Source organism: Capricornis sumatraensis, chromosome 1 (assembly GCF_032405125.1).
Source record: "Capricornis sumatraensis isolate serow.1 chromosome 1, serow.2, whole genome shotgun sequence".
Lineage (NCBI taxonomy): Eukaryota > Metazoa > Chordata > Mammalia > Artiodactyla > Bovidae > Capricornis > Capricornis sumatraensis.
In genome coordinates this window covers 108,533,974-108,550,446 of record NC_091069.1, presented here as the reverse complement: position 1 = coordinate 108,550,446, position 16,473 = coordinate 108,533,974, and the positions used below count along the sequence as shown (strand labels likewise).

At 43.1% G+C, this 16,473-nt stretch overlaps 1 protein-coding gene and 1 non-coding gene across 3 annotated transcripts in view; one reads left to right on the top strand and one right to left on the bottom strand.

The window, feature by feature from the left end:
• Positions 1-801: 801 nt before the first annotated feature.
• LOC138093911 (small nucleolar RNA SNORA20) lies at positions 802-926 on the top strand. The gene has a single exon (XR_011146172.1). It is a non-coding gene; the product is annotated as a small nucleolar RNA SNORA20 (small nucleolar RNA).
• A 9,768-nt stretch (positions 927-10,694) lies between these two features.
• The window catches only part of TMEM50B (transmembrane protein 50B), a 41,416-nt gene continuing 35,637 nt past the window's right edge, over positions 10,695-16,473 (bottom strand). For both annotated transcript variants that reach the window (XM_068973615.1, XM_068973621.1), the window contains 2 exons: positions 15,524-15,581; positions 10,695-12,151 (listed from right to left, as the gene is read on the bottom strand). In XM_068973615.1, the coding sequence (XP_068829716.1) occupies positions 12,106-12,151; positions 15,524-15,581 (104 nt within the window). In that variant the 3' untranslated portion in view covers positions 10,695-12,105. The remainder of the gene's footprint in view (positions 12,152-15,523; positions 15,582-16,473) is intronic.

Genomic DNA, 16,473 nt, shown 5'->3' with positions numbered 1-16,473 from the left:
AGATAGCATATTGAAGAGCAGAGACATTACTTTGCTGACTAAGGTCCGTCTAGTCAAGGCTATGGTTTTTCCTGTGGTCATGTATGGATGTGAGAGTTGGATTGTGAGGAAGGCTGAGCGCCGAAGAATTGATGCTTTTGAACTGTGGTGTTGGAGAAGACTCTTGAGAGTCCCTTGGACTGCAAGGAGATACAAACAGTCCATTCTGAAGGAGATCAACCCTGGGATTTCTTTGGAAGGAATGATGCTAAAGCTGAAACTCCAGTACTTTGGTCACCTCATGCGAAGAGTTGACTCATTGGAAAAGACTCTGATGCTGGGAGAGATTGGGGGCAGGAGGAGAAGGGGACGACCGAGGATGAGATGGCTGGATGGCATCACGGACTCGATGGACATGAGTCTGAGTGAACTCCGGGAGTTGGTGATGGACAGGGAGGCCTGGCGTGCTGCGATTCATGGGGTTGCAAGGAGTCGGACACGACTGAATGACTGAACTGAACTGAACTGAACTGAACAACAGTTGGTCCGCATTCTTCAAGAATACCTAGTCATGGACTTCCCTGGTGGTCCAGTGGTTAAGAATCCTGCAGGGAACACAGGTTCAGTCCCTGGTCTGGGAAGATCCCTCATGCCTGGGGGCAACTCAGCTGATGTACCACAACTACTGGAGCCCACATGCCCTTGCTTCGCAACAAGAGAAGCCACAGCAATGAGAAGTCCGGGCACCGCAACAAGAGAGTAGCCCCTGCTTGCAGCAACTAGAGAAAGACCTAGCACAGCCAAAAACAGTGAATAAGTAATTTTACAAAATAATAGCCATTATAGTCTTTCAGTGATATGAGCTGTTATACACATGGGATAAAATAATACCGGGCCGTTGTAAATGGAGGTGAAGTCACCATTTCATCTCCATGGCCTAGACATTGCAAAAAACAAAAACCAAAAACCTAGTCATGAATGACAAAGGCTGAAGTTGTCCCAAGTTAATAGCCACGAAAGGGGGCTTCCCTTGTGGCTCAGCTGGTAAAGAATCTGACCTGATTGTTTACCAATGCGGGAAACCTGAGTTTGATCCCTGGGTTGGGAAGATCCCCTGGAAAAGGAAATGGTGACCCACTCCAGTATTCTTGCCTGGAGAATCCCCATGGACAGAGGAGCCTGGTGGGCTATGGGGTCGCCATGGGGACCCCAGTCCATGGGGTCACAAAGAGTCGGACATGACTGAGTGACTAAGCACAGCACAGCAAAAGGGGGCTTCCCTGGTGGCTCATGGTAACGAATCCGCCAGCATATGCGGTAGCCACAGATTCGATCCCTGATCTGGGAAGATCCCACCTGCTGTGGAACAACTAAGCCCAAGCACCACAACTACTGAGCCGGTATTCCAGAGTCCGTGCTCCACAATGAGAAGCCACCGAAATGAGAAGCCGGTGCACCGCAACTAGGGAGTAGCCCCTGCTCTCCGCAGCCACAGAAAACCCTCGCAGCACCGAAGACCTAGCACAGCCAAAAGTAAAGAAATAAAATTATTTTTTTAAAAAGAGTCACTAAAGGGCCATGACAACTAAATGCAATGTGCGATCACAGCCTGGATTCTGGAACAAGAAAAAAACCTTATTTTTCTTTACTATAAAGCATACGAGTAGGGCACTTGACAAAATTCAAATGAAGTGCTTAGTGCTATATCAATGTTAACTTCCTGATTTTGGTATTGTAGAACAGTTGTGATTTGCAGAAATACACGGAAGTATTCAGGAGTAATGGAGAAGGCAATGGCATCCCACTCCAGTACTCTTGCCTGGAAAATCCCATGGATGGAGGAGCCTGCTGGGCTGCAGTCCATGGGGTCGCTAAGAGTGGGATATGACTGAGCGATGTCACTTTCACTTTTCACTTTCATGCACTGGAGAAGGAAATGGCAACCCACTCCAATGTTCTTGCCTGGAGAATCCCAGGGACGGGGGAGCCTGGTGGGCTGCCATCTATGGGGTCGCACAGAGTCAGACACGACTGAAGCGACTTAGCAGCAGCAGCATTCAGGAGTAAAGAGGCATCTTGTTGCAGCATACTGTCAAATGTCTCAGAAAAAAATAGACTAAAGTGATTGTGGTAAAATGTTACCATCTGGGGAAGCTGGAATTCTCTGAGTTATTTTTGTAACTTTCCTGTAAGACTGAAGCTATTTCAAAATAAATCAGTCAATCTCTACACTCCTAACTTTCCTAACAGGAAGTAAATATACTTTGCCTCATACTGAATCCCTTTGTCGCCTGGATAAGGTGCTTGCATGTCAAAGATTTGCTGATCTCTGCACTGGCATAACCCACAGGGTTCCAGAAGGCTTGCCTTGCTACTCTTACTTGTAGAAATTTAAAATATCCTATTTTCCGCAGCTTAAACAATTGAAGAGGGGGCTTCCATGGTGGGACAGTGGTTAAGAATCTGCCTTGCAATGCAGGAGATACAGCTTCGATCCCTGGACCAGGGATCCAACGTGCCATGGGGCAACTAACTACTGAGCCCGCACTCTAGAGCCCAGGAACTGCAACTGCTGAACCCACATGCAGGAACTACTCGCACGCTAGAGCCTGTGCTCCTCAACCAGCAAAGCCACAATAAAAACCCCATTCACGGCAATTAGACGGTAGCTCCTGCTCTCTGCAGGCAGCAACCAAGACCCAGTGCAGCCTATATATATATATATATAAAATAATTGAAGAGGCATATACTATCATCTGCCATAAGGGTGGTGTCATCTGCATATCTGAGGTTATTGATATTTCTCCCGGCAATCTTGATTCCAGCTTGTGTTTCTTCTAGTCCAGCGTTTCTCATGATGTACTCTGCATAGAAGTTAAATAAGCAGGGGACAATATACAGCCTTGACGTGCTCCTTTTCCTATTTGGAACCAGTCTGTTGTTCCATGTCCAGTTCTAACTGTTGCTTCCTGACCTGCATACAGGTTTCTCAAGGGGCAAGTCAGGTGGTCTGGTATTCCCATCTCTTTCATAATTTTCCACAGTTTATTGTGATCTACACAGTCAAAGGCTTTGGCATAGTCAATAAAGCAGAAATAGATGTTTTTCTGGAACTCTCTTGCTTTTTCCATGATCCAGCGCATGTTGGCAATTTGATCTCTGGTTCCTCTGCCTTTTCTAAAACCAGCTTGAACATCAGGAAGTTCACGGTTCACGTATTGCTGAAGCCTGGCTTGGAGAATCCTGAGCATTACTTTACTAGCGTGTGAGATGAGTGCAATTGTGCGGTAGTTTGAGCATTCTTTGGCATTTCCTTTCTTTGGAATTGGAATGAAAACTGACCTTTTCCAGTCCTGTGGCCACTGCTGAGTTTTCCAAATTTGCTGGCATATTGAGTGCAGCACTTTCACAGCATCATCTTTCAGGATTTGAAACAGCTCAACTGGAATTCCATCACCTCCACTAGCTTTGTTCATAGTGATGTTTCCTAAGGCCCACTTGACTTCACATTCCAGGATGTATGGCTCTAGGTGAGTGATCACACCATCATGATTATCTTGGTCGTGAGTATCTTTTTTGTACAGTTCTTCTGTGTATTCTTGCCACCTCTTCCTAATATCTTCTACTTCTGTGAGGTCCGTACCATTTCTGTCCTTTATCAAGCCTATCTTCGCATGAAATGTTCCCTTGGTATCTCTCATTTTCTTGAAGAGATCTCTAGTCTTTCCCATTCTGTTGTTTTCCTCTATTTCTTTGCATTGATCCCTGAGGAAGGCTTTCTTATCTCTTCTTGCTATTCTTTGGAACTCTGCATTCAGATGCTTATATCTTTCCTTTTTGCCTTTGCTTTTCGCCTCTCTTCTTTTCACAGCTATTTGTAAGGCCTCCCCAGACAGCCATTTTGCTTTTTTGCATTTCTTTTCCATGGGGATGGTCTTGATCCCTGTCTCCTGTACAATGTCACGAACCTCAGTCCATAGTTCAAAAGGCACTCTATCTATCAGATCAAGTCCCTTAAATCTATTTCTCTTTTCCACTGTATAATCATAAGGGATTTGATTTGGGTCATACCTGAATGGTCTAGTGGTTTTCCTTACTTTCTTCAATTTAAGTCTGAATTTGGTAATAAGGAGTTCATGATCTGAGCCACAGTCAGCTCCTGGTCTTGTTTTTGTTGACTATATAGAGCTTCTCCATCTTTGGCTGCAAAGAATGTAATCAATCTGATTTTGGTGTTGACCATCTGGTGACGTCCATGTGTAGAGTCTTCTCTTGTGTTGTTGGAAGAGGGTGTTTGCTATGACCAGTGCATTTTCTTGGCAAAGCTCTATTAGTCTTTGCCCTGCGTCGTTTTGTACTCCAAGGCCAAATTTGCCTGTTACTCCAGGTGTTTCCTGACTTCCTACTTTTGCGTTCTAGTCCCCTATAATGAAAATGACATCTTTTTTGGGTGTTAGTTCTAAAAGGTCTTGTAGGTCTTCATAGAACCGTTTAACTTCAGCTTCTTCAGCATTAGTGGTTGGGGCATAGACTTGGATTACTGTGATATTGAATGGTTTGCCCTGGAGACGAACAGAGATCATTCTGTCGTTTTTGAGATTGCATCCAAGTACTGCATTTCAGACTCTTTTGTTGACCATGATGGCTACTCCATTTCTTCTGAGGGATTCCTGTCCACAGTAGTAGATATAATGGTCATCTGAGTTAAATTCACCCATTCCAGCCCATTTTAGTTCACTGATTCCTAGAATGTCAACGTTCACTCTTGCCATCTCCTGTTTGACCACTTCCAATTTGCCTTGATTCATGGACCTGACATTCCAGGTTCCTATGCAATATTGCTCTTTACAGCATTGGACCTTGCTTCTATCACCAGTCACATCCACAACTGGGTGTTGTTTTTGCTTTGGCTCCATCCCTTCATTCTTTCTGGAGTTATTTCTCCACATATCTCCAGTAGCATATTGGGCATCTACCAACCTGGGGAATTCTTCTTCCATTATCCTACCATTTTGCCTTTTCATACTGTTCATGAAGGCAAGGGTTCTCAAGGCAAGAATACTGAAGTGGTTTGCCATTCCCTTCCGCAGTGGACGACATTCTGTCAGACCTCTCCACCATGACCCGCCTGTCTTGGGTGGCCCCACGGGCATGGCTTAGTTTCATTGAGCTAGACAAGGCTGTGGTCTTAGCGTGATTAGATTGACTAGTTTTCTGTGATTATGGTTTCAGTGTGTCTGCCCTCTGATGACCTCGACACCACCCTTATGGCAGAAAGTGAAGAACTAAAAAGCCTCTTGATGAAAGTGGAAGTGGAGAGTGAAAAAGTTGGCTTAAAGCTCAACATTCAGAAAACTAAGATCATGGCATCTGGTCCCATCACTTCATGGCAAATAGATGGGGAAACAGTGGAAACAGTGTCACACTTTATGTTCTGGGGCTCCAAAATCAGTGCAGATGGTGATTGCAGCCATGAAATTAAAAGACACTTACTCCTTGGAAGAAAAGTTATGACTAACCTAGATAGTATATTCAAAAGCAGAGACATTACTTTGCCGACTAAGGTCCGTCTAGTCAAGGCTGTGGTTTTTCCAGTGGTCATGTATGGATGTGAGAGTTGGACTGTGAAGAAGGCTGAGCGCCGAAAAATTGATGCTTTTGAACTGTGGTGTTGGAGAAGACTCTTGAGAGTCCCTTGGACTGCAAGGAGATCCAACCAGTCCATTCTGAAGGAGATCAACCCTGGGATTTCTTTGGAAGGAATGATGCTAAAGCTGAAACTCCAGTACTTTGGCCACCTCATGCGAAGAGCTGACTCACTGGAAAAGACTCTGATGCTGGGAGGGATTGGGGGCAGGAGAAGAAGGGGACGACTGAGGATGAGATGGCTGGATGGCATCACGGACTCAATGGACGTGAGTCTGAGTGCACTCCGGGAGATGGTGATGGACAGGGAGGCCTGGCGTGCTGCGATTCATGGGGTCGCAAAGAGTTGGATACGACTGAGCGAATGAACTGAACTGAACTGAACTATCATATAAAACCCTATGTAAAATGACTTAACCTGTGTGAAATCTGCTACGAAAGAATGGAAAAAAAAAAAAACACTGGTAGGCTCAAAAAAACAAACTCCATCTCCAGATTCTTTTCTTTTTCTGACTTTATATATCTTTTAAAATTTTTTATTTTTTAATTTTAATTGGAGGCTACTTTACAATATTGTAGTGGTTTTTGCCATACATTAACATGAATCAGCCACAGGTGTACGTGTGTCCCCCATCCTGAACCCTCCTCCCACCTCCCCCCCCATTCCATCCCTCGGGGTCATCCCAGTGCACCAGCCCTGAGCACCCTGTCTCATACATCGAACCTGGACTGGTTATCTAGTTCACATATGGTAATATACATGTCTCAGTGCTAGTCTCTCAAATCATCCCACCCTCGCCTTCTCCCAGAGTCCAACAGTCTGTTCTTTACATCTGTGTCTCATTTGCTGTCTTAAGATGGCACGCCACCTTGTGACCAAAGGCTAAAAAGCCATCAAATGACAAAGGAAAAATGCCTTCAGGCAGAGCCACCAGGGAAAGAAGGACCCAGCTTTATTGATCATTTACTGTTTCCAGGCACCATGAGGCATTTCCTTCTGTTAATTCTCAAACTTAGAGAAGGACAAACAGCATGGGGCGCACACAGCTAGTAAGCGGCAGTGGCAGAATTAGGGAAAAGTAAAGCAATCTAAACCCCTTCCATCGATCACAGCCTTGTGGCGAAGGGGCTTCCATAACTCAGTGAAGCGAAGAGCCACACCGTGCAGGGCCACCCAAGACATGGGATACATGTGTCTGCACATCTGAGTCCCTTCACTGTTCACCTGTAACTATAACATTGTTAATCAGCTATACGCCAATGCAAAATGTTTTTGGTGTTAATAAACATTAAAAAAAGAAAAAAAAAGCTGGGTCATAGTGAAGAGTAATGACAAAACATGGTCCCCTGGAGGGTGGAATGCCAAACCACTCCAGTATTCTTATCCAGAGAACCCCATGGACAGTGTGAGAAGGCAAAAAGACACGGCACTGGGAGATGAGCCGCTCCTCAGGTCGGAAGGTGTCCAATACGCTACTGGGGAAGTGCGCACTCAGTCACTCAGTCGTGTCCAACTCTTTCGGACCCCATAGACTGATGCTGATGCTGAAACTCCAATATTTTGGCCACTTGATAGGAAGAACTGACTCATTTGAAAAGACCCTGATGCTGGGAAAGATTGAAGGTGGGAGGAGAAGGGGACGACAGAGGATGAGATGGTTGGATGACATCACTGACTCAACACACATGAGTTTGAGTAAACTCGGGGAGTTGGTGATGGACAGGGAGGCCTGGTGTGCTGCAGTCCACGGAGTTGCAAAGAGTTGGACGCCACTGAGCAACTAAACTAAACTGAGACTGTGGCCTGCCAGGCTACTCTGTCCATGCAACTATCCAGTAAGAATACAGAGTGGGTTGCTATTTGCTTCTCCAGGGGATCTCCCTGACCCAGGGATCGAACCTGAGTCTTCTGCATTGGTAGGCAGATTCTTTACCCCTAAGCTACCAGAGCAGCCCATAGAATTGATAGTTCATTCCTAAAAAATACAGGACACATTTTATAAAAAGCTCCAAAAAAAGAACTTTACAGGAAAAAAAATTTTTTTAACCTAGTTCAACCAAAGGTCTTCCAAGCTTCTTTGACCACTGTACATTTTTTCCTAAAGAAATGCCAAGGTTCTAGGGCAGTTCAGAAATGCAAGCTGAGGAGAGCAGGACTTCGCACTCAGGAACAAAGGGCCTGAGCCGTGACTCCGATCCGTGGGCAAGTCCCTTCACCTCTCCAATAAAAGTTCCTACCTCCAATTGTGAGGGTGAAATGAGACCATACACAGGGCATAGAAGGTTCTCCACACACGCTAGCAGGGAAAAAATGCATGAGTTAGAAGTTTCCTTCAGGCATAAGGTATAGTGTTGCTTTGGGCTCAAGGCTATGAATCAACTACATTAAACAAGGTGTTTTTAAGTAGAAACACACATGAAGCAAGGTTATGTATTGATGGCTGAGGAAAATGTTGTGGCCGAAAGCTCACCTAACCCAGCATTTCCATCAGGAGCAAAGATTCAGAATTCACTAATTCAGTCTTGGGGAGGCTTTACAGATTCCACCTACAGCAAAGGAGAACTGACTGGGGCTTCCCTGGTGGCTCAGTGGTAAAGAATCTGCCTGCCAGCGCAGGAGACGTGGGTTTGATCCCTGATCGGGGAAGATCCCACATGCCACAGAGCAACAAAGCTCCAGTGCCACAACTCCCGAGCCCGCGCTCTAGAGCCCGGGAGCCACAGCTCCCGAGCCTGCGTGCCTAGAGCCCCTGCTCTGTAATGAGAAGCCCGCACACTGCAACCAGGGAGGAGCCCTCACTCGCTGCGACCAGAAAGAGCCCACACAGCAACAAAGACCCAGCACAGCTGAAAGTAAACACATAACAATTATTTTCAAAGCAAGAGAATCGACTGGATTTGGAAAGCTTAAAGCATGGGGGAAGGAAAAAGAAGAGGTGGAGAAATATTCTGGGATTGGTCCAAATGAAATTGAGGGCTGGGGAGGAACAGAAAAGTTCACTGTCTTTAGGTATGAGAGAACCAGGATGGATATATAGTTCATTTTAAATAAAATGCAACCATAATGAAGGCTATTTTCAGGAAAATGGGGGTGGACTGTGAAAACAAAGATGGCGTCACAATTTCCTTAAAAAAGAACTGTTCTGGGATTAAATGAGCATGTTCTGATTTTCCAATAATTTTTCAGAAAAGCATTCAACCTATCCATCATGTTAGGCTACTCCTTTGTTTTCAAAGAAATAAGAAAAACAACAAAGGGACTAAGATAATAATCTCTACTTCAATCCTCCCAGTTTGAATAGATGATACAGTGAAGAGAGTGCTCTGAAATGAGAGCACAGGCTGTTAAAACCAAATGTGACTGTTAGAGAGGGATAAAGTTAGCATCAGATGTTTCTCCCTCAGGATTTATTGGGGTGTTATTTGAGATGAAACTGTCTAAAAGTTGCCTCTCGTTTTTATAAACTTTAAACAGAATCAAAATGAGTGTGTGGTGATAGAGTACAGAAAAAAAAAAGGGATAAATCTATAAAGTTGCCAGAGATTTGATGGTTGATATGAGCCAATTAAATATAAAACAGAGCAATGAAATTGCTTTAAAAAAAAAAAAGTGGAACAATAGCAAAAAGAAAACGGGGCAGGGGGGTCAGAGTTAACATTATGTTTGAAAACCCTCCCATCATGGAAAACTGCAGCAAACCTGAGTTCAATGCATCTATGTCAAACACTAAAAAAAAAAAAAGACTTCCCTATAGCTCAAATGGTAAAGAATCTGCCTGCAATGCAGGAGACCAAGGTTCAATCCCTGGGTCGGGAAGATCCTCTGGAGAAGGGAATGGCAAACCACTCCAGTATTCTTGCCTGGAGAACCCTATAGATAGAGAAGTCTGGCGGGCTATAGCCCGTAGGGTTGCAAAGAGTCAGACAGGACTGAGTGACTAACACACATGTCAAACACGCTGGGGTTTCTCGCACAAGCAGCAAGTGCCATACAGGCACTGATCTTCCTGTCTGCAATCTGCGCTCCCTCATTACGCTGATACACGTCAAAAATTTACATAATGGAAAGACGCAGCATTACAACAACAACACAAAGTACACAATGAGGACTCCGAAACAGTGTAATTAATAACATATAATGCTCTGTAATGTTGGTCCTACACAAAACACCGAAAGACACCTGGATTCAACAGCCACTGAACCTGTGTTAACAGGGAGATTTTAAGGGAATCACATGCACCTTTATAGATTTACAAAGGACTCTATTCTGACAGTGTCTGATAGGAGTGGATACTAACATTCTTTTTTTTTTTTTTTTATGAGGAAACAAACAGGGAAATCAAGTGATTTGCTCCCAATTAAAAAACAAATTCATGACAGAATCAAAAATAGAAAAAGCAGCCACTATTTCAGTCAGCCTTCCCTTCATTAGCCTTCACACTGCTGCTGCTGCTGCTAAGTTGCTTCAGTTGTGCCCGACTCTGTGCGACCCCACAGACAGCAGCCCACCAGGCTCCCCCGTCCCTGGGATTCTCCAGGCAAGAACACTGGAGTGGGTTGCCATTTCCTTTTCCAATGCATGAAAGTGAAAAGTGAAAAGTGAAGACACTCAGTCTTGTCCGACTCTTCGAGACCCCATGGACTGTAGCCTACCAGGCTCCTCCCTCCATGGGACTTTCCAGGCAAGAGTACTGGAGTGGGGTGCCATCACCTTTTCCGAGCCTTCACACTAGCACTTCACAAATCTGAGTAGAACATATTTCTCCTGGGAATTCACTGCCGGTCCAGTGGTTGGGACTCCCCACTTTCACTGCTGAGGGCCCAGGTTTGAGCCTTGGTCAGGAAACTAGAATCTCACAAGTTGAGCAGTTGTGTCCCCTGCCCCCAATAGGGGGAAAATATATATATACATATATATAGATAGATAGATAGATTTTTTTTTTTTTAAAGGGAAACACTTCTTTGACCAGGTCCACTGGAAATGATTGAAAACTGAACAGCAAACCAAATTTTAGAGTTTGTTTTCTCCAACAGATTTAACAATATTACAATGTGTGAGAAGTAATATTTATTGCAACAAGTTACAAGGGAGTGGAAACATGTAATTAAGTCTTACAATTTACTGGAAGCAAGATGGTATTTTTGAAGGAAAAAACAACAAAGAGAAAGTGATTAAACAAGATGATATCAGACAAAGGCACAGCATTCCACAACTGCTTCATACTCTGTGCGCAGTAAAACCTCAGAGAGGAGACACATTAAGCAAAACACGGCTTATGTTAGAAGCTGCGTATAATATCACTAATATTATTCTGTCTTACAACAAAAGGCTCTAGAAAAGTCCCTCTGGAGGAAAAAAGTGCAACAACAAAAAACCCGTTGAAAAAAAGTGCAACAAAAAAAAAAAACAAAGGAAAGCTAAAGTAGAAATAAAGACCCAGCTCTCCCTTTGAAATCTCTCAGGGGAATACACACAGTGCAAATACAGTATTTCATACTCAGCAAAATAAGCTTTCGACTGGAGTAAGAACTTTCGGGTTAAAGATGTATTTTGCAGGGAGAGTTCACCTAAAGTTTTGAGAGCTAGAGCAAAGACAGACTTGCAGTCAAGTCACTGAGTGGATGAAATGCCTAATTTTTCACTAGGTCATAATGATCCCCTTTGGGAAGAAGTGCTTTTATCCTGAATCTAATTATTCCACTTTTTGTTATATGGTTCATGCTTTTAAAGTGCAATTGTCTTCAAACTTGCTTGATATAGAATTTGGTAACATAGATAATAGCAGGCTGTCAAAAGACAACTGTTTAAGCTGCTTTTGTTAAGAAGCATGTTGCTGAGCTGCCTAACAGTCTTTTTACATCAGCCATGTAAAACTGAGCTTATGCGATCATGTATTACCCTTTCTCAAATAAAGTCTTATTAGAGGAATTGTTTTTTAGAAGAGGTTTTCAAACTAGTCCTTCAGGCATTTTTAAAAATCTTCATATAAAAGTCCACTTTTTTTATACATAGGAACAAACATTTTTCCTTTAAAAAAAAAATCTCATTTTTAAGCCAAAATAAATTACAACTTGCTAAAATACCCCTTTTAATGGCTCAGTGCTTATTTCAGATATGTGGAGCTGTATTTTTTGCACATCTTTGAAAATCAGGCAAAGTAGTTAACGCTACAATGACCGTGATGATACAACCCTGGCTCAGGGAACAGATTTAGCTTTAAGTCTTCAAGAATAAAAAGCTGACACTCCTCATCTCATCTATATAGTCTTATACTATGTACATATTAACAATCTAATTCAATGGAAAAAAAAGGACAGAAACTTCATAAAACTATTTAAAAACTCAGGGCATAAAAGTGTAAAGAGACAAAACATTTAATGTACAATCTATTCCATTTGGCAATGTGTAAATTATACTGAGATAAAAACTTGTCTACAGATAGAATATAACAAAAGGAAAACGTGATTTGAGAAGTGATCTCAGGTCCATAGCTCTTCAGTTCTTCCAAATTTGTAGATCAGAGTGCTGGAAAGACATTAAAATAAATCGTGAGGTAAAATCACATCGAAACACAATAGAGAGTTCCTTTTCTAAATACGCTTTGATGGGTACCTCACTGATCCTTTCTATCAGCTTCTAAAATTAAAGACTGTGGTGCTGTTGGTCTGAATTTGCTTGTTTTATAAAGCAGTCTGTGGACCTCATGGCTGAGTTTAATATCTTCTTAAAGCCTGAAGTTACTGGATAGGACACCAGTAAGGAAAGGGCACATTTCTCATCGCGGCCAGCAATAAAGTCACTCACATCTCTAGGGTTCTACAATATCTGAGCTACCAAAATGGAAGCATCCTAATGCAGACCATGACGCAATTCTGCATTCATTTACAGAAAGTTACTGTACAGAGTATGGGCTGGGCCCGAGGCACCTGGCTAAGCACTGGGAATGTGACTGTGAGCCGAAACTAGATAAATGTGCTCACTAGTGCGAGAAAGCCAAATCCCAACTCAGCGATACACATGGTACCGAGAGAGAAACACAAGGATCCGACCTAGTCAGACGTCACGGTTTTCCTAAGGAAGTGATGACTGAACTGAGATCTAAAAGAAAGGGAGTGTGGGACTCCCCTGGGGGTCCACCTGCCAATGCAGCGACACGGGTTCGATCCCCAGTTTGGGAAGATCCCACATGGCACGGGGCATCTAAGCTTGTGCGCCACAACTGCTGAGCCCACACACCTAGAGCTCATGCTCCACAACAGAAGCGGCCACCACAGTGAGAAGCCCACACACCACCATCAAGAGGAGCCCCCACTCTCCACAACTAGAGGAAACCTGCCCACAGCCCTGAAGACCCGGGCGGGGAGGGAGGGAGGAGAGAGAGGGAAGGAAGCAAGAAATCACCTCAGCAAGGTATGAGGGCAAGAAGGAAAGGGCAGGAAGATGGGACACTCTGGGACCAGGAGTTTGAGCTCTGGGTACACTGGCTGTGCTAGATCTGAAACATCAGCCACCCAGGATTGGATAAGGAAGAATCCAATACGTGGTTTAGACAGAGATAGACATCTGTGGCTCCCAGGCACACAGGTACTAACTGAAGTCCCCAGCAAAGAGGACCTCATCGAGAGAAGAACGAGTCGAGAAGAGGCCTAGAACAGAACCTTAAGAAACTTCAACAGTGAGTGACCAGGGCATGGCGGACCAGCGGGCACTGCACACAGAGGAGGAGAAGCTGCCCTCTGCACTCAGAAAAGGCCCAGCACACGCTGGCCTCTGGGCGGGGCGCACAGCTGATGCACCAGCCACTGCCCACGTGAGCACAGGCCTTTACACACATATGGTTTCTATTCAGCCAACTGTCATTTATACAGGCTCGTCTGCCCCTGCAAAGGGCTGAATCTGAATTTAAATTTGATCTTGAAACAGTGCCTAAGACGTCTTTGTGCAAATTCAATGTATTCCCAGAAGGGTGTCAGTCATGTGCCGAGAAATACAATCACAAGACACAGAAACAGTCACACATCTTTCAAAACCAAGAGTGCCCTGGCCACAGTGCAATAAGAGGGAACCCAGGCACAGTGGTCTCCTGAGGTGAGGAAACAGTGTTGAGAGTTCAGGGAGGTCGAGCAGCCAGAGTGTGCAAGGTGGAGGACAGAGAGCTAGAGGGTACAGCCCCGTGGGCTTCTGCCGAGTACTGACAGTAGATGCGTGTGCGGAAACTACCCAAGAAAAGGGAAGGAAACAGTGGAAAGAACCGTTCCCAGAGCTCCCAAAGGGCTGGGAATACCTCATAATCTCACAGCGGAGTGGACACCTCAGGACACATGCGGCATCAGGAAGAACACTCAGAAGTGCTCTCTGCCTTAGCAAGGGGGCCCTATTAATCCCAGACTAAAGCTGCTTTGGGCCTGCTTAACAAAGCTTAAAAGCAAGATCCAAAGGATCAACTCGTTTCCAAATGACTGAGCTGCATTCAGAACAAAGCTCAAAAACATTTAAAGGAACACCCAAAAGTCCGGCCCCCAGCAAAGGGCAAACAGAGGAAGAAACCCAGAATGAAAAAAGGAAATGGAAGTAATCAATAGAAACAGACTGAGAACTGACACACTTAGACAAGGACACTGACATAGTTATAAACATACTTCATATGTTCAAGACCGAGGAAGAGCATAAGCATGTTAGGGAGAGACGTGGAAACGGTGAAAAAAATAAAAGCCCAAATCAAGTTAACAGAGATGAAAAACACAATGTCTGAGATGAAAAACACACTGGATGGGAGGAACAGCAGATTAGACGTGATAGAAGCAGCCATCAGGGAATTTAAAGATATAACAGTGGAAACTAACCCAAATGAAACACAGAGAGAAAACAAGAAAAGAGGAGACTTGGTGGGCAGAAGAGCAGGGGTGGAGAGGCAGGAAAAAAGCACGCAAAGAACGAGGCACCAGTGAGCTGTGGAATGACATCTAGCAGCCTAGCACGTGTATAGCTGGAACCCAGGAGGGAAGGGTGGACAGAAAAAAAGATCTGAGGAAACACTGTCTGAAAAGATTCCAAGTATGGTGAAAACGATAAATCCACAGATCCAAGAAACTCAGTGAACGAACCCCAAACAGAAGAAATATGAAGAAAACGACACCATAGCCCTCCATAATCTAACTCCTTAAAACCAATGACGAAAACAAACTTCTTCAACGCTTAGATCTTAATGCTTCAGTGAGTGAGGTGTAGGGTAAAGGGTGTAATTTTATAAATGATGCCTTAAGTACTTACCTATCTTTACACTAAAAGACATTTTCATCTCAAAAAGCAAAGGATACAGGCTTCATTTTGGAAGCTTTATAGAGGATTACCCCTAAAAAACACTTCTGATCATTTTATTATTTTACTTAAAGTTATCTTTAAAAACTTAAAAAAAAATTTAATTCCCCAATCAGGTTTTGTATATGACATGCATATTATGTATTAATTCTAATTTTTTTTTTTAACTGAAGGTACATGATATGGCTTCTTAACAAAACACAGCCTATGGAAACAGCAGTCTGGTGGGTCCAAATCCCTGTTCAGCATTTGCTTATTAAGTGAACTTAAGTAAGCCTCTGAGTCTTATTTTCTCGTTGATAAAATAGGAGCACCATCTGGTTCACATACTTAAGACAATTACACGGGAATTTTAAAAGTTAACATACATAAAGCATCCACCTTAGGTCTCAGCATATAGCAGGGCCCCTAGTTAAGTGGTTTATGTATGCTTTTATGCAATAGTAGAACTTTCATGTTTTAAAAGAAGTTTTATATATTATAGATTTATACAGGTTTCATTGTATATGCTGCTCTTATAATAAAGATGATGTTTCTGTAAATGGTATACACATATAGTTTAAAAATTAGGCAACTTACCTAAAAAATATAAGTGCATTTTGAAAAAACACAGCTAGTCCTGGATAAACATCAGTATCTGCACATACAAAGTAAAACAGATCAGAAGATTACAAAAGGCAAAGGTCAGCAACAAAGTATTTGTGACATTTATAATGCTCTGTAATTATTCATTAACTCTAAGCAATCCACAATGAGGGAATCCCCTGGCAGTCCAGTGGTGAGGACTCTGTGCTTTCACTCTCAGGGCTCAATCTCAGGGTTCAGTCAGTTCATGGAACTAAGATCCCACAAGCCACATGGTACAGCCAGAAAAAGAAAAGAAAAAAGAAATCTACAACGAAACCGAAATAAGAAAATGCCAACCTTATTCTCTCAAAACAAAGGGTTACTTTCATTCTGGATAAAAGACAAAGAATCTACTAGATTTTCTTTTTGTCTTAAGTATTTGCTATGGTTTCCGCTACATCTAAACAGCTGAGGAAGCAGCAGCTCATCCGTCAGGTCCCATGGCCAATAAATACACAATGTCAGAGATACACAATGCTAGAAGTACACAGTGACAGAAATACACAACGTTAGGAATATGCACTGTTAGAAAGATGCAAATTACATTTTTGATGAAATTACATTTTTGATGATCTAACAGTCTGTTCAGCTTATTTTCCTTCATGAATTTAGGAGTTTTATTTCATAAATCTGACACATATGGAAAAAGAATCATTAGAATTCATCATCATATTCTCCTGGAGAAAAGAGTCACTATCTTTCTAAGAAGGAAAAAGAAAACATTGGATATGATTCAAGTTTTTGTGGATATTAACTTTTATAAAACAATCAATGTTGATTAAAAATACTAAGTGGGATGAAGAAATATTCAATTTGTAGCCTTTGAAATCACAGCAAACAAGATAGCTACATGGTTAAAAGCTCCAAGTTTGAGCCATACCCCGGGATCTTAATCCCAACTC